The sequence below is a fragment of the Ischnura elegans genome, chromosome 7 (genome assembly GCF_921293095.1).
Source record: "Ischnura elegans chromosome 7, ioIscEleg1.1, whole genome shotgun sequence".
NCBI classification, from domain to species: Eukaryota; Metazoa; Arthropoda; class Insecta; order Odonata; family Coenagrionidae; genus Ischnura; species Ischnura elegans.
This window is the reverse complement of record NC_060252.1, coordinates 43,200,446-43,222,772: the sequence shown is the minus strand read 5'-3', so window position 1 is coordinate 43,222,772 and position 22,327 is coordinate 43,200,446. Positions and strand designations below refer to the sequence as shown.

The following is a 22,327-nucleotide window of genomic DNA, read 5'->3' as shown; positions in this document are numbered from 1 at the left end:
CAACAAATTTCTCAAACTATTCTGAAACAACTCGGTTGAAACCAATTTGATTCCAATGTGCAGCACTCTTTTATATTTTGAATTCATAAGTAAGATGCAAGATTATTCCATGCAAGCTAAATTTTAATGCGCCATTGTGGGTACTTAAGCACTGAATTTTTAATCAAGAGAAACTCACGATTCCCCAAAAAATATAGGGGGTAGGATGTGCCGCGTAAGTTCAGTCCTGCTGGACTACAGTCTGCGCCAGAGAGAGGCTCACGGGCGCCGCGCCGATGGCATTACAGCTACAGCTGCATCTACATAATAACCTGCGAGCCACGTCTAGGGTGTTTAACAGGGGAGCACGCATTAGGAAACGCCGACGACCAGAGACCGGAAGTCTTAGCCTCTGTATGTTTGTCCAACCATACATGCGTCGGCAGTGGATTTGCGCAAATAAAGAATTTTCACGGGCACAAAAAAGCGTCAATAGCGAATTGTAGTCACAGCGGATGTAGTACCGCGCGATTGTCAACAAACACCTACGTCAATCTTAGCGATGATACGACGTTTTTTCTCAAAAGACCGTAAATACTGCAATGGGAGATATATAAAAGTATGCAAACAACTTAACTTCCTGTTGAAAATAAGATTTTTTTTCTTGAAAAAGATCTATTACGTCAATCAATAACTTGTATTGGAGTACGATTTCACCGTTGATTTTAATAGAAGGAAATGTTTTCGCAGTATTGAGAATCGGATATCTTTTATTCGTCCGGTCTTTTTCGGAGTGATACGAAATAATAATTATTAATAATAAATATTATGCTCGTTCTAGAGGTCATTTTATAAATATTTATTGGCGCAAATCATCATGGGACACGTGACACATGGGTGATACCTGGGTGAGACATGGGTGATACCTGGGTGAGACATGGGTGATACCTGGGTGAGACATGGGTGATACTAACATCCGTGAGGAATGATGTCTTCCGATTTCCCCTCCTTGGTGGGTCCACGGTAGCTCACAATGCTATATAAGCAGAGGCCCACAGCATTCCCAAGTCACTTGCACCAGGACAGCGGGATTGAGAAGACCAGACGCATCTGATCCAGAATCATCCCATACGATTTATTCGGTAAGTTTTAGTATTTAAACTCAATGAATACGCCAATGCTTGAAGTATCTTTCACCTGATAGACTCATAAAAATGTTACTGTAAATATTTAAATACGAAATAATGAATAAACGGCCTAAATGTTTGCTTCACATTGGTGGCATCTGGAAATTTTCATAGCAATACGTTACATTATGCTTCATTGCGCTGGATTTACTAACACTTTGGGTGCTAAGGGCGTAATATTACGCCACGTAAAATCCTTCGATTTTTGGTACCTACGTAATTTTACGCAATCCGTCTCTTAAAAAATCGTAGCCTGCCATTTTTCAACTTAGTGGTGCTAACCTCTAAATAAACAAATGAAAAAAACGATAGAAAATTTAATTTTTTTGTGAAATCTTTAAGAATTTTGCTACAGGCGTCATTATACTTCATCCATCTTTTAAAAAATCGTAGTTTGCTATTTTTTAACAAAATGGTACTAGCCTCTAAATGAAAAAAGGAAAATTCATTCATTAAAGGGATACCAAACACCTATTTCTCGCATCAACGGTTAGTTCTTAATAAATAACACAAAATTATTGGAAACGGCCAGTACTGAGAGAAAGATCTACAGTACTAAGGTCATAAAACACAATTTTATTTAATTATTTTTATTTAATATTAGTTATACACTGTTATTTTCGATTACTTAGATCGCAATTTTGCACTGTTTCTCGCGGAAAAATATTGTGATATTTGCCAGTACGATCCTGTACCCGACATGAGATGGGGTGAGAATCGCCTTGACCCACGGCCCCCCTAAATGCCACCCGTAATTAATAGATAACCCCAAATGCGTGTACAAAGTACCACCTATCACCTATTTTAGTCCTTTTTAACTAGGGAAAAAACTAATTACTACACCTTTCCGTTAGGCAAAACATCTTTCTTCGTTAATGATTTCTATTGGTCATGAAATGGTAAAGAGATTCTCTTTTTATGCTCTTTATGTTACACTGAATGATATTTATTTTTAATTGCTCAAGCAATATAAACCATTAGCGTATCCTTCGGCTAACGGCTTCAATTCTAATTTATTTCTGATAATTTGTGTATCGCTTTCTCTACGGATTTAGCACTTTTTTTTTAACTGCGCGGATTTTCTTTGTATTCTATTTATTTAACGTACACGGTATTTCTGCGCTGAATCTTATATACTCGTTACATATTAACGGTATGGCATTTCGTATGCGGAGTAGTACCTCTCTCTTGCTATGTCAATCACAAATTTTTCCAAGAAAGCTTGACGAATCCAGGGGCGGTCTGGGTAGATTGGGAGCCCTTGAGAAGGGCTTATGGTGGGGCACTCCTTACTCCTTGCCGAGGAATTCGGTAGTCCTCTTCGGAAAATTTTAGGAAACTGCATGCACGAAAAAGATTTTTTTCTCGATTCTCTCTTTTAAAAACAAGATAAAAATTAATGAAAATTAGATTTTCGCATTAAAAAATACTGTGAAAAGTGATAATTTCAGGTGTAAAGCTTGTAAATTTTAAAGTGTGGTAAAGTTCTCTCATATGTCTAGAAAATGCTTTCCTTGACGCTGCACTGAAATTTAAAAAAAGGCTCAAAAATAACCTTACGATTAACCTTTTCACAAAATCATCAGGTTCTCTAATACCTTCATTTATTTTCACATAATATTTTAACGCTATTTTGTAAAGAAAGCTACCAATGAAATCGTAAAATTTTATAATTGCAATAATCTTAGGTTCAAGTAATTACTTATAACGCGGGGAAAGCATTTTTCAAATGACTCTTAAACCCATCAGAATCAGCTCTTAAAAAGGAAAACTTTACGTTCTTTCTTGAACATTTCAGTGGAATTTAGAGAAACCTTTGCAGTTACTACCCTATGGTCACTTATTCCTTCGGCGGTTTTCACGTTTATTACCTGATGCGGTATACTTGTCGCTAATAAATCAAGAATACTGTCTCCTTTGTTGGGTGCGGATGCTATTTGAAACAATGAATTTTATGTAAAAATGTGTAATGCCTCGCAAATCAATTAATCCCCCCCCCCCCCCAGGAATGAAGCTATACGTCTCCTAATCCTTAGAGTGTGCGTTGAAATCTTCACCAAAATCAAGTTTCTTTCAGGATACTTGAATGCTATGCTGTCTATTTGGGTTTCAAAATCTAACTTTGATGTTAAATCTGTGTTTGGTGCTCTTTAGTACCAGCTACTAATATATTTTTAGATTTAAGATATTTAATTGAACACCACACAGATTAAACGCTGGTATCAGTTATGGTTTCCGCTTATCTGACGATTGAATTATTTACAGCTATAAATACTCCGCCTCCAGTTCGATTAATTCTATCTTTTCGATGAACAATGAACGATTTTGGGAAGAATTTACCGTCTAAATCTTCATCTGTTAGTCAACTATTTGTTCCCATAATAACATTTTACTTCGTCCTATGAATTAAATGGTAGAATTCGGGAATTTAATTCCTTAAACTACGACCATTAATTAATGCCAAGGTTATTACTTTGAAACTAGTATCATTGCGATTCGGGACTGTTTTTGATTCGCTCCTGTTTATTAGACTATTTTTAGGCTCTATATCCCTACTTCATGGTTCTGCAGATTTTATTGTTTCACCATACTTTAACCTTGACTGCCTTTGAAATTATGATTCAGCTGACGTTTCTCATGCTTAAAGTTTTAACCTTTATTATTGTAAATTGGTAATGCTGATTATGGCAGGCTGATTTTTCTTTCTTTCACTCTATTCTCATTTCTTGAATAACTTTTACCTGTGAGAACATCTAAATTTACCCTTTTATTTATCAACCCACCATTATATCTACACCCTTCCCTACTCTCTACTCTAAAAAAAGACCTTCAGGGCTCAATATGCTACACGGTACACAGAACTAAATCTATGGTGACCACTGATACCTAAACAATTATCACTTTAAAAGGTTTTAGTGCGTCAATTGCGACTGAAAATTTTCTCAATCATCCAACCTCCAACAAGCTGACCACTTTTCCCCCTTTCGCCTGCTGACAAAGGCATCTTAAATCAAGATAGGAACATATCCCTCTCGATCGTAAGAAAAACGCGTTCTGGCAATGTGCTCGTCAGTCCTTCCGGAAAAGCTAAAACTCCTTCAAAATCAACTGCATTCAAATACGTGGGTAGTGATTTTTGCCGTATCGTTGAGATAGGCGAAGGAAAATTCAGAGGAGCGTTCCCATTGTGCGCGCATGATGCCGTCGAATGCGCCTCTATTCTACAGAGTTCATCGCGAATCATGCTCTGGGTTGCGGGAGACTCAGTAGTCGGTCGCGTATTTGGACGACGGAGATAGGAAACGGTTTGCATTGTTTGAATTTCCCTCACTGACCAAAGAATAACAACCCACTGGAAAGGAAACCCACTATTCCGCGGAGCGATAGTGGCGGCACAAACTTTGTTTGGATACTTTTTTCCCCATATACATAGAAGGTTAATTACTTGTATCATTAGTACATTATCTTCAAAAGAAATCCACCTCGTCATCGGATATATCGTCGCAGTAAAAGGAAATGGGGTTTATTAGAGCCGTAATACATTATCTGAGTAATGGGGTGTAAATATTTTCGCTTAATATTGAAGATTTTCAATTGAGTCATTTTAGATCACTAATGGTCATTTTAGTTGACATATATAGTTGCGAACAAAGAATATCCCACCAAAACGCCTGTGTATTACACTTTTTAATCCAGTAAGGATGTTGTTTGCTATGCTGTTGATTCGAAGTATATTTTTATGAATAATATTTTCCCCTAAATTTTAAATCTTGACATTTTGATAATAAAATTCGTCTTAAAAATAATTTTTGTTGAAAAATCTTTAAATATTTACATAAACAATTGTATAAGTGCAGATTATTGGACATGGCTTTTGCTAAGCATGACACTAAATCATCTTCATCGATACAATCCGACGTCAGCGTAAGCCTAAATGTCTTCTAGACTAAAAGTCCACTAATGTTTATGCAGTACATGGCATTAACATAAAGGCAACAGACGAAGTGAAGTACCTGGGAGTTACGATAACCTCGAACCTCACGTGGGGAACACATATAAAGAATATTTACGGCATAGCCCTGAAGAAATTAGGATTCGTCAAGCGTATTGTGGGAAGATTTTCGGATGAGAAAGTAAAATAAAGGTGCTATTTCGCTCTCGTCCGACCGCACCTTGAATATGCAGCGAGTGTATGGGATCCAGTGCAGAAAGACTTAATCCGCGAACTGAATAAGATACAAAGGAAGGCTGCGCGTTTCGTCAAAAACCGCTACGGGCGTACAGACAGTGTTACCCAGATATTAAGCGAATTAGGCTGGGAGCCGTTGGAGACTCGGAGGCTGCGCGCTAGGCTTAGATTGCTTGAACAATTAAGAATGGATATCTTTAAGAGCGACACAGAGAACATAATCTTAGAGCCACACTATATCTCCAGGTCCGACAGAAGCGATAAATTAAGAGAGATTTTTTGCCGAACGGATAGATATGGGAATTCGTTTTTCCCCCGAACAATAAAGGACTTTAATAAACGCTTGTCCCAACCTCGTTAGAGCACTTCCCTTTTTTTTAATAGCTGTAAACGGCTGGTGTCCTAACACCCCCTGCCACACGCCTTTTAGGCGGCTTGCGGGGTATTATGTAGATGTATATGAAAATATGGTTCCAATATAGTTATTACACGGAAGCCTAGACGCCGTTTTCGCATAAATCTGTCTAAATAGCAGAGCACCACCTCATTGCTCGTATGACCATATTGCCATCCGGTTAATTTTTTCCATTCCTATTTAAGCATAATTTTATTTTTTATACAAAATCGACTGCCGCTTGTGTTTTCATTGAGTCTAAATTGATAGAGGATCATGTGATAGGGTAGTTTCCTTCATCAAAGAAACCGAAAGGCATTGATTGCGATTTGTTACCCACCTTTACTGTATTCATAATATACAAATTATTTCGTTTTAGAAATACCGGTTTAGACGAATGGCAATGGTCAATTTTTATCCTCATTTGAAAAGGGCCAGATTGGCGCCCATGCGATGCCACTCCACGTGACGCCACAGGGACCTAGTTTCAATAGGAGAAGATAGGAGTTATACATCGTCTGAGATTACCAATGCATGCATGAGGCGCAGAGCTCAGGGAAATATGTCTTAATAATCACCTATTAAAACTGGCTAAGGTCGGAAAGTTTCCTTCGTTTGATAAGGTATTAATAAACCTTTTTTCAGCCAAGCGCTACCATCCAGCAAGATACTCAGCTACCCGCTAGCATCCTGCGTCCTATCAGCGCTCAGAGCCTCGATCAAGGTCACCTCACAAGGCGGGAGGGGGAACCAGAAATACGTCACACGGAGAGATTTCCTTACCCGTCGCGTTTTCGCGCGCTTGAAAATTTTCTCTTTTCATTTAATCGCGAAAAATAGATATCGTCATTTAAAAATCTAAAAGCGTGAAATACGTACTCCAGGAGTAATAATCTTCCGATATTGGCAATAAAAAAATAATAGGAAACCACCCTATTGACCACAGTTGCTAAAGAATTTTCACTTTATTTTTTCCCATTCCTACAACGTTACTAAGAGAACTGTAATAAGTGGATAAATCATTATTTTTCAAACAATTGTAAATAAATTTTCTGTTAAAACTTTAAAAATAGTGAAGAAAAGGCTTCAGCGTTTGCGAGCGACTTGTTTAACCCTACAGGACAGTGTGAACAGGTAATAGAGAACTGTAACACAGTGAACAGTTCGCCTTCAATACCGAATATTTCAATTAATAAAATATATTTAACTATACAGGTAGTTCAAACGGGGTGGGAAGTAGTCTCGGGGTCAGTCCCTTAGAGGAGCTGAATAAGGTGTAATTGATGTTGATATTCATGTAATAATATCAGCTTATATTTACTATCATCATGTATTTTTGTGCATTTGCTCCCAATAGATGTTCCTAAAATAATCTTTGCACTGGATTTAATGTCTTTTCGAGCGTAACGGTACCATGCACCTTTTAATTTCCAGGGGAGTGGTTGGTTTAATTACAGTGCAATTATTATTAATGCTCACACAGTTTAAGGCCAATTCAAATGTGAAAACGACTGGAAAGTAGAACAATTATTCACTTCAATAATTCTTTCCTTCGTTGAGGAATGTGCATTGAAGAGAGGTTTGGATCCAATATACATTTTTCTTATTATTGCTTCCCTAAAAAATGTGTATTCTTGTCATGTTCATTACGTAATTTAACATTTATAAATGGAATGGAAAAAATTTAGACTTTTCATGACAACTGTAGTGTGCATCCAAGAAATGTTTTCATTGCCATAGCTCAGTAACTAAGGAGTTGCGACCCCATGTTTGTGGACAAAAAAAGCTTATAATTGTCTCCCCTACCATCTCCTGAAATATCGCATATTCCCCCTGAAACACCCTCTATACCCAGTATTCGTGATTTTTTGCATCTACCGCGGTACCTACCTTAATACCCAGGGTATTGTAAATCGCTTTATGTCAGTATTTCGTCATTTGCAAGCCTCTGAGAGGATCATTTTCAATATTATTTTCTCAAAGTTTATGTCGTAAATAATTTTTCTACTCTTGTTTTCTTACTGTACTTTTAATGAGGAATCCTGATTTCGTTAAAAAAATCGGGATTTGTTTCAAGATCGTGACTACGCTATCAGTTTAAGGTAGGTTAATCTTATCGTGTATATCGTGCGTATGTTATTCGAATTGTTTAGGTAAATTGAATACGAAAGCGAGGATATTGAAGCTGTGCTGCTTCAAGTGGTTTATAGTGGATTCCAGGCATCATTTTGTAGGTGGAGATAATTAAATGAAATTCAGGAAGTATGAAGTGCATAATTAGATACTAAGTTAACATTTTTTCTAGCCCCGGCAAAATTGTACAAGAGAACAATCATTCGTATACCTACATTAAAGAAAACACATTCATTAAAGATAAATTTTCGATGTGAAAGACTACCCGCCATTTGTTCCTAGCGCAATTTTTGTTCATACCTTTGCTGTTCAATTGCATTTGAGTTCCGTAATCAATAATAAATTAAAGTATTCTTAAAAATTTGCGCCGGTAAATCTATGTATTAATTATTCATGACTTTTTTGTTTCTGCCTGGGTGCCTGTGACTGTTCTCCCAAAGTTGTCACGCGGTGTTTTTGTCATTTCGCACGCTAACTCCTCAGGCATAAGCAAATTCCTCCCCTCTCTCTCCCTCTCTCTCAGTCTCATCATTAGCGCAACAATATACAATGGCTCTTTTGTCGGAAATTGCGCACTCAACCACCGTGGTGAAGTCATTGAAACTCTCTTACGTTTTCCATTTCCCATTCCTATATATCCTTGCCCGTCTGCTTCTCAGTCGCTGTCCCTTGACTAATTTTTCTTTTCTTCGAGAGAATCACCTCCGCCCATCAAATCCTCGCCAAAGATCTTGATGAATTGAAATGTTATCCTTTTAACCTTCCCGCCTCGAACAGTCCACTGTCGAGTGAATCGAGACTATCTCATGGCTACACGTTATTCCAAGAAGCGCAAGGTGTTTCTGGGGGAGAGGATCGAGTTGTTTTTTATTGCTGAGGTGACCTTCGAGCAGGAAATAATAAAAGCTTAGCCATCCCCGAGGGTAAGAGAGGAGAATTGCGTTGGAAAAAAAGAATGACTCTAAAGCTTTCGTGGGGTTGTGGTAAAAACTAACTGGTTGGTCTTACAGTAATCACACAACTTAATAGGACATTATTAGGCTTGAGCAATAATGCTGAGTCTCCACTGTGATCTCTGCTAGAAATGGCTTTGTGTAACTGAGCAGTGACGTTGATATTATGTGGGGAATGGAGACATCGTGACATGGGCTATGCACAATGAAATGATAAGCGCATGATATGGCGGAGGTATTTCAAATAAATGGGAATACTATTTAGCGTTACAGTAATAACTTCTATGATGGCCTCTGAAATGGAGGATGTTGAAAATTTAGGGGCCGAATCTTCAATATCATCCCACGCTAGATTGTAATTTTAAACTACCAAGGGGTGGAATATTTCCCTGTCCAGTTCCTTCTACTTAAAAATATTTAAATTTTAGCAGCGATTAGTTTTTTGAATGGATTTTTATAGCATAAATATCATTATACTTGATCAGCATGAAACATGCTATTTAATAGATTTCAATATTTTTGGATTATATATGTATGGTTTTTGTCATAAAAACACTTTTTCAAGCAACTTTTTTCGTGCAGTGGAGTGTAAATTCAGTTTTAGGAATTTTTTCCCCGGGAAAAATCATCCAAGCAATTAATAAATGACATTTTAATAGCGTATTACCTGAAAGGTTTTGAAAAATAATCCGCCTGCGAGATGAGGCCCATAATTTCGATCGCGTGTCACGATGCATCGGAGGAATCATTGGAGGATGAAGCTAAGATGGCCTTCAAAAGTACGCAGATGACCAGCGAGGTCGTCTTTGTACGTCGTAGGCAACCCTTACCACAAGTGCAACGTTTTTCTCTGTATCTGCCGCTTATCACCCGATAAATGATTTTTTCGGCCGATGACGAAGGCATTATGTTGGAAGTAGTGATGAGTCCCCAAATTGAACTTCTTTCTTCGATTCCCTTTAAACCCTTATCAATTACATTTCATATATTAATACTATTCTCTTCCTCCCTTCCCTGCTTGCCTAACATTAGTCCCTCCAAAATGGCGTTTAAAATCTCCTCCCTACTTAGCTCCATCCAAACCCCCGAACTAGCCCTCTATATTTTGTATATTATTGACTATTTCCTCAACAATATACCTCTAATCACCCACCACGTCGAGAACTTCGTTGCCTGTCTTCCTTGTTTTCGAGCGATGGAACAATGGATCTCGATAAAAATCGAAAGTCGAGTTTTAAATGCCAAAGATCGAGGAAATCGAGATAGAGAAAGCCTTGATCTTCGATTATCGATTCAAACTCGATTTTTCGAGTTCGATCTTGACCATTTCGTTTGATCTCAGCAGCACCACTACCGGCCTATGATAACGTCATCCGTCCCATGTGAAAGACCCGATTGGAAATCACGCCCTCTACACCAATAAAGCACCTCAATCAGTTGATCTTTCTCAAAACTTTAAGTCAAGTCGAATGGTTATAGGCGGTGTTCCCCAAACTTTGATGTGGGAGCATTTGTAAATGTATCTACCAATAATGTAAGCATTTATTCTAAGGAGATTTTTTTTACTACTCGAATGTGTATTTTTAGTGTTTTTTCGATTAAGAAATAACCATTTATTTGTAAAAGCAGTTTTTTAAAGAACCGTCTATTTTTTTCGATTAATTGATCTTTCGGCTCAAATTTCGATTTTTTTGCTGAGAATACAAGCATAGAAGTATGAAAACAATTCATCAGATGCCATATATGGAGAATGTTTCTCTATGGAAGCGAGGCTTGGACAGTGACAGCAGCAGAGAGGTCAGGAGTGGAAGCATTCGAAATGTGGTGCTACCGAAGAATGATGAAGGTGAGATGGATCGACCGTGTAAGTAACGAGGAAGTGCGAAGGAGAGTGGGAGAAAAGAGAATTATCCTAAAAACCTTAAGCAGAAGACCTTAACGCCTTAGGGCCGGGGAAAACTTAGTTGGCCAAATTTTGAGGTATAATGGCCTGATGAAGACAATCTTTGAAGGACAGGTGGAGGGGAAGGAGGACAAGGGACGGCCCCGAATGAGTTACATTGGACAGGTTATTAAGGATGTTAATGAGAGGAAATATGTCGCTACGAAAAAGTTTGGGTATAGGAGAGTGGAATGGCGAGCTTCGTCTAACCATTCTTAAGGCCGTTTTACACGGTACACGGAATTGCGCAGGTTAGAGCTGCATTAATTTCTAAAATGGCGTGGAATTGCGCGAATGCATGAACGAAATTAGAACAGGGGCTATTTTGCCGTCTCGCATCCACGCATTCTCGCATGTGTTCTAGCAATTCGCCGCTTTACACGACGCAATTTTGATTGCGCCTTCACACGTACGTCAGACTGCGCAATTCCGTGTACCGTGTAAAACGGCCTTTAGGCTCGTTGACTAATGATGACGATGATGTTGGAAAGTCGAGCTTTTCATTTTGATTAAATCTCGATCGCTCGAAAAATCGGTTTTAACCGACGTTTTTCCTTCACTACCACTTCCCATTAAACTTTCCACTTCGCATTATCAATTCTCCTCCAATCCCATATCTCTAATTCCTCCGTTGTTATCTCGTATTCTTTCATCAGCGTCCACATTTCTGCGACGTAAAGGCCATAACTCCTGATCAGTCTCTTAACCAGCTTTGTCTAAACTTTTACATAAATATTCTCTCATATCTATTCATTCTTATTCGTGTAAGCCTCCTATGCTGACGTGATTCTCAAAAAAATGCTCTTGATAAACTTAAGCCGATCGTAATGTTTCTTTGCATTCCATTTCCTCATATGGCATAAACAAGTTAGTTACCCCTCCCTTTCAACTATCTCAAGAATTTTTATGCGGTGTTGGCTGGTTAAACTACTCTCATCCAAGGCCGTAGCCAGAAAATATTTTCGGTTTATGGAAATTTATATTTTAAGGACCTTGGGGTACGCCATACTCCCCAGACTCAGACCTTGAACCCCCGCCAATATTTGATCCTGAATCCGCTCCTGGTCAGGGCACTGGATTGCTTTGTGAGAGTCTGGATTCAAAACCTGGTTCATTCACAGGGATTGGTATAATGTAGCCTTCAATATCTCCCCTTCTCTGCTAGTTCCTTCAGGTCCCTGATGTACTTCGTACTTGTGTCCTTTTGCATCTTTCCCATGATATCTGTCTCTAGGTCTTCCTCGGAGGACTTTTTCTTCGCTTTATCACTCCATTATATTTTTCACGTGATTGCTTTGTCATAAATGACATGACTTATCCACCGGTTCCTACTCTAGCGTATGTTTCTCCACAGTTCCTTTCTTTCTGTTATTCTTTAGCACCGCGTTTCTGCCTTAACCATCCATTTGGTCTTCCAACTGGTGTTAGATTCATAAAATATTATAGAGTCTATCCTACGTAACTTAACGGGACAAATTCATGGGAGGAGATCAGAGAGGATTAGTTACCCTTCTCCCCTCTCTCGAGGAAAATTCAAACTAATTAGAGCAACATGTACTTTACCCATATATGAGTGGTTTTTTGTATAACTTTTGTATCTTCAAATCTCTTAAATTCTGTAAAATAAATTTTGCGGAAAAATTTAGAAGACCTCTAAGTAGAATCGGTGCTCATTGGACGTCATAAATATTGTGAATGTGCGCTCACAACATAAAATTCGGGTACCACACCGTAAGCTTGCAGATTTATTGTGCATCTTTATCTGAAGCCTCAGTTTCCAAACTCAAAATCTTTTTGGATTTTCACCGGCTTTAGATGATTTTTGCTCACCGTGAGCCCTGCCAAATTTTTGCCCGGGTGTTGATATTTCACTTCAGCTTTCATTCTCCAAAATGCAAGAGGTAGAAGGTATTTATGCAAATATATTTTTAGGGCGGTGAGGTGTGACAAATAGTGCTCACATTGAACTTTTGTCGGTGTTTATGTAAAACTGTTTGAGTTGCTCTTTCATTTGATAGGTGATTGACTGATGAAAGTTTAGTGTAATAAATATAAGAAAGCGTTAAAACCCCGGAATTTTTAAATTGTTGTTAAACGTTTTATTTAAAACACTTTTCACTTCGAAAATACCTGGAACTATTCTTCCCGATCATTTTTTCGACAATATTATTTCATCATCAAGGTGTTTATTATTGAGACCTGAATAATGGCATAGTATTGCTAGAACCACTGTCGTGAAAAAAAGCATTAGTGTGGAATTTATGAAATGAATTTTCATGTCCTATTGCATATGTGTTTCTTAATCTTTATGAGCTGTAATATTCGATTTCCTTCGGGATTTTTTATCATTTTTTGTTACTTGTAATTTTGGGTGGATAACTGTTATTCTTTGTTCCAGAATCAGTTTGAAATAAACCTCCAGTATGAAGGGATTCCTTGCCGTTCTCCTTGTGGCAGTTCTCCACTATGCCAAGTAAGTAGCGCTGCATTTGTTTGTTTGATATAGCGACGATTTGGCCAAAACAAACTACAAATCGGTGACGAGATCAATTTTTGCATAGATCAATTAATCTTCTTCTGAACACAGAGACGGAAAGCAAAATTACCCTTGGTGGCACTAAATCGTGTGATATAAGCATAGTAAAATGCTTGCTGGATAATTTCGAATGATTGCTGCAAAAATAATTAACTACATTCTTAATTATCTCCTTTAAAATAGCGCCGAAGGCCAGTGTCAGTGTGCGGCCTTTTTGAGGTCATCCGAAGATCCCAGCCAGCCTGATCTGACCTCAAGAATGTACCTCCAGGAGGATGAGCATGTGGACAGCTGCGAAGGAGATGATATGCACAAGGCTTGCTCCGATATGTGCGTCCAGAGCGTAAGTGAATTCTTTGGTTAATTGTGCGATTTCTATTCTAGCATTAATTACAATACATTTATTTTCAAAAGATCATGTAGCCAATGACTTATAAGGATATAAGATTCGTCTTACATAAATATGAGTAATGAGAATAAATGATTTAATCTAATCTTTCGAAATTTTGCCTGTATAAGGGTAAGTTTTTGACTTAGCAAATGTAAAATAACTATGATAAGTTAAGAGGTTCCTAAATATGCGATGCCTTGCTTGTCTAGCCGTTTATTTTTGCTGAGCAATATTGATGGCATAATGGTTTAAAGTCGTAAAATAACTCGCAGAGAATTCTATAACTTAATTAACTTTTCCATGAAATTATAGCAAACTCGTCAATCCTTTCGCGACTCTGTGCCACTATCCAAAATGTGTTTGAGTTCATTCGAGGGAACTTTAGCCTTAATCCTTGTTCACAAAAACTTAACATGACTTTACTTGGCAAAAATATTGGGTTGAAATAAAAAAAAGAGCTTGTATTGGTTCACAGTTTTTAATGGCGCAACTCGGGTTAGGTTTGCCATTAGCTGAAAAATGCTAAAATGTTTCTTAGTATTTGCTTGTAGCAAGGAAGTTAATAATTCTATGGTGAGAGCTAAAAGCTATCGTAAGTCGAGTGAAATCGATTTCATGGTTGATGAATGGTTTGGGCTGTGAATGAAGGAGTATTGTATCAAGTGCTCTAGTTCTTAATTAATCAATTTATGTCACATTTAGTCATTTTGCTCGGGCTTTAGGGTGTTGAAAGTTTAGAGGAATTTCAGCGTAAAATGAATCATACATTCCCGCTGTTCCAGATTGGCCGGATGACCGATGGCGGAAACCTGGACTACGTCAGACCCGACGGCAAGACAGTGGGTGAATTGGCCTGCAGTCTACTCGACAAGGATGTTAACATGGGAGAGGTAAGGGCAAAGTCAAGTGTACTTCAAAGACGAGGCTCCAGTCCGTCCCTCAGAAGTTAATTCATGTTGCCCCTTTAGAGCGTGTTAATCAGTTTTCAAAAATGTCCACAGTGCGGCGATGGGCACAGAGTGGTCCATTTATTCTCAATATTTGCAATGAATCATTGACGTCTATCCTGTGGGGAGCTCATCCCCCTTATATTTGATGCGTCGGGATATGTCGCCCAGAAAATTTAATGAGGTTATTATGAATAAGGCGAAAAATCTCCTGATGGGGTATAAAATTGGATATAAATGGGGTAAAAATTGCTTTAAAATCACAATTTCCATGATTAATTTTTTTCCGGGGGAGGGCCCTTGAACTCCCTCATTCAAGGTATTCGATGCCCCTCCGACCTCCCGGAAGCCCGTACACCAATCGACGCCAATGCAAATAAGTTTTGAAATAAGGACGAATATCAGTGAAAATTTATGGATTTGATATATCATATTATCAATAAGATAAATCTCCATTCACAGCTCAATAAATGATTATTTTCCCGTGAAATTCAGAACGCTCTTCCATCAGCGACGGGACTATTGGCTTTTGTTAAAATGCGCGGTGGGTAACTGTGGCCGACTAGAGAGACCTCCAGGGTAATAATATTCCTCATAGGAACAAGAGATATAAGGATGAAGAGATATGATATTTTCGATAAGATCACTTGAGCAATGAAGGACGTACGTGAGGCAAAAAATTCAAATAAATTTTTGGCAATTTTAAAGAAAAAATCTAAAATACAGAGGTGTCCTGTTAGTGAGATATCTAGCGAGTAAGCCTCTTTACATTTAAGTACCTCCTTTACCCTTGAAAAGGTTTTGACCTCGGACACTCATCGACGATAAAGGTTAAAATATTCATTGCCGAGTAAAAGTTGGTCATTGCGGGACTTTCTTTGTTCATTTTTGCATTTTGGTAATTCCAAGGTTGTGATTCTGATCAAACTTTACTCTGTGCTTCGTCATTATGACGATGACGGAATTTCGGAGGCGTAAGTCATCCGGATTTGCTTAAAGGCAAGGAACACGGTCGTCCTTCAGACCTGAAATTACGGTGCACTTTAGTGATTGCGCCGAAGCGTTGCACTTAGCTTTTCTTTGAGCCAAAACGATGACTACATGGGAACACGATGCATGCTTGTAGAAGATTCCTTCGGTCTTTCGATGCAGTAGGTGAGGGTTAAAACTGAACAACGCCGTATTTTTTCCATTCCTTTGTAGGGACACCTTAAGCGACCGCTCCAGCGATGGCGGGAAAAATGACAGTTTCTCGCGATCATTTTCCGCGATAGCTCGAGGGATGGGATTTCCATCCCTTTTTCCATCACTCGAGACATCGCTGAAACCACAGCTTGCACCGTCCTTCAGTCAATCAGGACGCACAGCCTATGAGTGTTACAAAAGAGGATCCTCAAGTTGGCCTTTAAACGTGTTGTTAACCACCGCATATTCAAATGGGTTTACAAAATGGGTCGCCACTCGTGTCGCTGACGGACAAAATGATCCGAGATTCACGGGGAAATGTGGTATAAATAGCGGTTTTAACCGATATTAATATAGATAATGACGTGATCTATCAAACGCATAACTTTTCAATGCTATTCCTCGCAATAGCAAGCATTACACTGCATAATTTGGGAAAAAAGTGGATCTAATCGCACTCATCACCGCGCCGCGGACATTTTTTTAAACCGATTAAAATGCGACCGAGGAGGCAACAGAAATCTACCTTCTGCCGGATAGAATTGGGCCTCCTCTATGCAGTTCACTTGGCACAGCTTTTAACAGCGATAGCAACGACACGTTCGGCTTTTAGTTTAAAGACACTTATAAATACAGAAAATGACAGGAAAAAGCGATGGAAAAAGGACGGTGGGAATGGACGTGTGATTCTTAAAATGATGGATGGAGCGATCATTTCTTTGGTCCCTGAAAAGCTATCGCTGGAGCTATCCCTCAAACGGACGGATAAAATGATCGTGTGATTTAGAATTTAGGGATAATTGGAAAGGGTTGTTGGGAAGCGAGGGTGGAGTCCTGAGGATGGACCGCCTCCCCCACAGCTCACCTGGAATACCTTGATTAGCATAAATTCTTCTTAGGTTGACAGCCGTGTGAATGGCTCCATCTCCAACATTTCGACAGCTCTTTTCGCTACTGTTTTGAGGGGTGAAGAGTGTCGACGTATGGGAAGTGGCCCCAATACATACTTTTGAAAGTAACTCAATTTTCCCACGCTCAACAGTGACACCCAACGATATGTATTGCGGCTACTCCACAGAACTCGATACATGTCTTCCCTGAAGTTAAAAGCAGAGCGAGCTGCCGAAACGTTTAAGATAAAGTCAATGTTGCCAACTTGAAATATTTTTCACGTATTATCCACCGGGAAAAGTGATTTTTTATCTCCAAACTTTTTATAATAATATAATAATTTACTTACTCCCATTATCTTTTATTGTACAATTTTTAATAAAAAAGGAGAGGGAACTAAGGTGGTCTCCAATGTCAAAATACCAGAATTGAGCCACCATAAAATAACAAAAATTATGCCACAAAATAAACACAGTAACTATTACATTATTAGTGTTCCAATGAAATTACATAAAAATAAATGTTCAATTTTTCTGGAGAAAAACCTGTCTTTGGCAAGTTTTAACATTTTATTAATTAAGAATTAATTTTTTTATTTCAGTGGGCAGTAGATTAAATATCTTTGGCCCCATACAGAGAAAGCAACGTTTACATAAATTTAATCTTGGTCTGTTAGTTTCAATGATTGACTCGCTCCTTAAATTATTATAGTTTCATTAATCAACTGTTTTTTAACATAATGAAAAGGACTTGTCTGTTTCCACACTTATATCTATTTATGGCATTATGCGCCGAAACCTGGGTGGGTTGGAATAAATAAGTATGGATATAGAAAAGTCCTTTTCAATAACCTTTATATTATTGCATAAAGGTCTTTTTCTTTCATTCCGTATATGTTCCGTTAATACTACACATATAGTGACTAATGAGGTATCATTTTAAACTTTGAATCCCTGGCTTCTGGCTAAAAATACAATCTCAGTCTCAAATTTCACTATTTACCCATTAATTTAACTAAAATGCTTCGATTTTTCCATGTCGATTACTCGCTCGAGGTATATCGACTCCACACATTTCTTTATTTTTAACTTCAAAAAAAAAAGTTTAATAACCCGTTAAATCCATAACTAAACCAAAGAAACAAAACACAAGCAGGCAAAAATATTAAAAATAAAATCGAAGAAGTATGAAGAATGTTAAACGTAAACTTCTCTCGGGTTTCCCACCGGGTTAAAGGCTTCATAATGGTCATTTGGCCCGAGAGAAGTTTACTCACATCATTCGCCAGGAAAGCATCAAATCTTTCTTCAATGTTAAACGTACTCTGAAAGAGACGTTGTGTGTAATGAACTTAAAGATAACGTGTATCACGGGTAAATAAAAATATTGTGTTGAAAGTATTCAATAATTCAATGACATGTTGATTGTCCCTACTGGTACCAGACTCTCTTGCCTTTTTGTATTCATATGTTTTGTATATTTTTGCAAGGAAACAAGCAAGAAGAAAGTACTTTATGATACACCTTCTTCTCTATTCAAACCCCAATTACACGGTTTCCTTAACATATTCCGTTCTTAACATATTCCATTTGCCGGCCTCCGTGGCGGCGGGGTAACGTTCTCGCCTGCCAAGCAAGAGGTCGCGGGTTCGAGTCCCGCCTGGGTAGGTTTCCCCGGTCCAGGGCATGGTCGTTTGTGTACGTTTACTTGTTGAATTTGTTGAACACGCCGGTGTAAAATGGCCAATCAGAGTTGTATCCGGTGGTTTGAGAATATAATAATATAATATAATACTTATTTCCCGATGGCGTGAAAGCACGAAATTTTCGCATGGGATAGCTAGTTATATTTTAAAAAATAAATATTTCCACCGAATTACGCCAGAAACTGTATCTTTTATTTATCAACTGATTGCAACCTTCAAACTCCTCAGGTCGCCGCCTTCTCCAAGCTCTGTGACGGAAACTGGGAGTTCGGCAAGGCCAGTACCCCTCAGTACATCTGCTGCAACGATGGACATTACTCTTCCTGCACGTAACTGGACTATCCACTGATTTAAAACTGATACATGAAAGAGGAGACGCTCTGGATTTTGGTGAATCCGCTTTGCCGCAGTATTGCCTTCAGCATCCTGGACTGCTTCTTTAGAAAATCATGCCTGGAGTAGTTTGCTTTCGATTTTTTGCCGTTCAACATCAACAATACTTGTGGATTCATGTCTGTACATCCCATACCAATCAATCGACATACTATGTGTTGCTATTGTTCTTGTTGGTTCTTGAATGCACTGTGTAATAACTTGTCATCCAACTGTGGCATAAGTAATAAAGTTTTGAAACAATGGAATACGTCGAAAATACTCTTAAGATTGCATAAATTCATTTTTCTTTCTCTTGAGTCGTGGTCCAGAATGAAAAGTATTACTTCCGCTCACGGTATATCGGCATATTTATTAAATGCTTTCTTCTTGGGCTTCAAATTTTATCTAATTTATCAAACAGGGCAAAACCTTAAGCATTTTTAATGAAATCCTTTACTTTTTACTTGCATTTTTACAGGAACTACCTAATTCTGTTTTTATGCATTCTAATATTTTGGTTTAAAATCCATAAATTTGCCGAAAATCGGTATTGGAATGAACCCGCTTTCAATATTGGACCAAAACTCCAGAGAAAGACAAATGCACACTGTACCTACATAAGGAGGTGAAGAGTTTTACTACTTGTCACATTTATTCGCAGAGAGTGGATGCATTGATTTAGGGTAGAATTAGATTTCAATTGCCGACTTATGAAATGTACTCATGGAGAAAACATCCTCCCGCATTGGAACACCTAATCGTGATCGGAGGACTTATCGTATGTGATGGCAGCATTTTACAAAATGATTCATTACAATAAGCGCGTATGTAGATGGGCACGTCGCCAGTAGGGTGGGTGGGCTTTGTGAGTTTTAGCCCCCCAGAAAATTTTCCCTTGTGACGACTACATACAGTATGATCTGCTTTGGAGATCCTATTTGCATCTATGCCCTCTGACTCTTCATTTTTTTAAATGTTGATATATTTCATAGTGTTTACCATTAATCAGCGATAAATTCAATTTTCAGCATTATGTATACGGATTATTTGGCTGATTTGATGTAAAGTATGATTTTTGATGCGTTTCAATCCGATATTTCCACTGCACAAACACCCAACAATATCCCCCTCCGAAATAAATCTGCTCATCTAGTACTACTAGGGCTACTAGATGAGTGGATTTTATTTGAATGAGCGTTAACTCCAGACCATCACGATTTACCATTTAGCTACTTAATTTTAGAATTTTGGCCGTGGTGCACTCAATTTATTGTCTGTATATTTTAAGGTGTAGATGATTATTTGCAATTATTACCAGATATTCTTCAGAGCATTGTTAAAGTTGATGAAACTGGACTTAAAACCAGTGACGTCATGAAAAAGTAAGCAGTGCTGGAACGCACTTTCCTTAACTTTTTTAGAAGTGTGTGTTTGTGTGAGTGTGTTTTTTTAATTACTAGTTATTATTTACATTTTATTTAAAAAAAATTATTTTGGTTATTAATGTATACATTAGAAATTTTAGGCACCAAAATTGATTAAAGTGTTTTTTAAGTATCGATACCTCCACTGCACAAACACGGTTTCGACACCAAAACTTAGGGTATCTGCAAATATTGATCCTTTATCGTTGAATATAAACAGCATGACACTTATTTTGATTAAAATACTACATTACTTTCAAATATTTACGGACATTTCTAGATTTTATACTGATGTTGGCGCGGCGTCCTCGACAAAAGTCATAATACAGGTTTTTATATTTTACATTCATAAATGCAGTATTTCACTTTGATTTCAAATGAAAATGGAGAACCAGTGGCTTTTATTACTTTTTGAAAGTTGCGTTTTTCCCATAGTTAGTGAGCCCCCTTAATTCGCAAAGAGCTTGCATTCAGTCCGTTATTTTCTTTCCAGATGAAAGCGAGAGTGATGGAATACTTGTTGAAGATAACTTGATAAGTCAACGTTTATTCGCTGGACCACCAAATAGGCTAATTATATCTTTACTTGCCCCCAAGGACACCCTCGGTGATAACGCGAGGGATGATTGATTTTGGTCAATTTCTGAAGTTTCTCAAACCACTTCTTTGGATGTCCCCTGAGCAGTTTAATAGGCCACCTGATGTTCATTCCCATCGAATGGGCTTCATAAACATTGGGAATGAAATCTTAAATTAGAAGCATGAATTAGTCTCACTCTCGAATGTTGAATAAGTTTCACTCTTTTATGCAGTTAAAGACGATAAACAATCATGATCATGCGGTAAGCGGTATCTCTTACATCAAAGTCGAATTTTATAATGATGTCCACCAAGTTAACTGCAAGTTATAAATATAGTCAATCGGTCAGAGAAGTATGCAATGGGTCGTATAAATTAATTCTTTTTGGTGCGCATAAAGCGATATTAAACTGTGAAATGATTTTTAAATGTAAAATGAATGAAATGAGGAAAGGCAAGGCATTTGGCAAAATCGGAAACCACATGATGGCCAAGGAACTCGTGTTTTTCAGCGGTGCTCCAATTTTACGCTCAGGAATGAGGTTATTCAAATTGCCCTCTGCGCCGTTGAGATTTGACAACCAGGGCATTACCTATTTCTCCTTTGCTTTTATGAAGCAAAGTTCTTCTTCTTACATTTAGGTTCTGTAGCGGGCACTGAAGAACCAACAATAGGTATGTCTACAAAGGGTGTCACGTCACCCACGCACGATTTACCTGTATAAGGGGCAATAACGTAGCCCAGAAAACCCCTTGAAAAAGGAATATTTAAAATCTTCAAAATCGTTCTCTTGATAAATAATTATAGTTCATAATAAAAAATCTTACATTTCCTGAATATTAAGAAGTATAACTTGCAATGTTTAAATTGTTATTCATTTTATTGATTCCTTATTGTAATAGTCGAGTCGTTGAAAAATAGCGGAAGAATATTATTTTAAAAGATTTTATTAAATATGTATTCATTTAGGAACTTGCTTCATAATCGCCCATCTAAGAGACTTAATTTGCAGGGGGTGCTCGTAAGCACTTCTGGAACCCCCAATCATTAACACTCCAATGGATGCAATTGCATTGGAAGTTGACATCTCTTCTCTACTGGTATCATCCTTTCACTTCTATCTTAACATTTCCTTAACCCACCTGTAAATTCCCTCTTCCCAGCTATTCCTCAACAATCCCTAGTAATACCTGTAAGACCAACACAAGGCATTGTTCGACCCTCTGAAAACAACATCGTAGTCAAGGACTTTTGAGTGTCAGAGGCATTTGTTACGAGTTTATTTTTACTTTTTGCATAAGATGATATTCAGGTAGTAATTTTGCTGACGTCTGCCTCAAGTTCATGCTGGTTTTATTATCCAGAAAAACTGTAATAATTTATGACTCTCTCAAAGGATTTCCAATATGACCTCATGATAGCAAAAAAAATAGGAGGCGGAGCTAAGCAAATAATTTTGGTGCGGAATTTCTCTTCGGTCATCATCAGCAGTCAACAATCCGAAGGTTGCTTTGCC

At 38.0% G+C, this 22,327-nt stretch overlaps 1 protein-coding gene across 1 annotated transcript; it reads left to right on the top strand.

Moving 5' to 3' along the window:
- Positions 1 to 1,033: 1,033 nt before the first annotated feature.
- On the top strand, positions 1,034 to 19,073 carry LOC124162387. The gene is made up of 5 exons (XM_046538906.1): positions 1,034 to 1,121; positions 13,176 to 13,250; positions 13,497 to 13,656; positions 14,487 to 14,594; positions 18,661 to 19,073. Exons 2-5 carry the CDS (start codon positions 13,201 to 13,203, stop codon positions 18,763 to 18,765), a joined length of 423 nt encoding a protein of 140 aa, XP_046394862.1. The 5' UTR covers positions 1,034 to 1,121; positions 13,176 to 13,200; the 3' UTR covers positions 18,766 to 19,073.
- Positions 19,074 to 22,327: the final 3,254 nt, after the last annotated feature.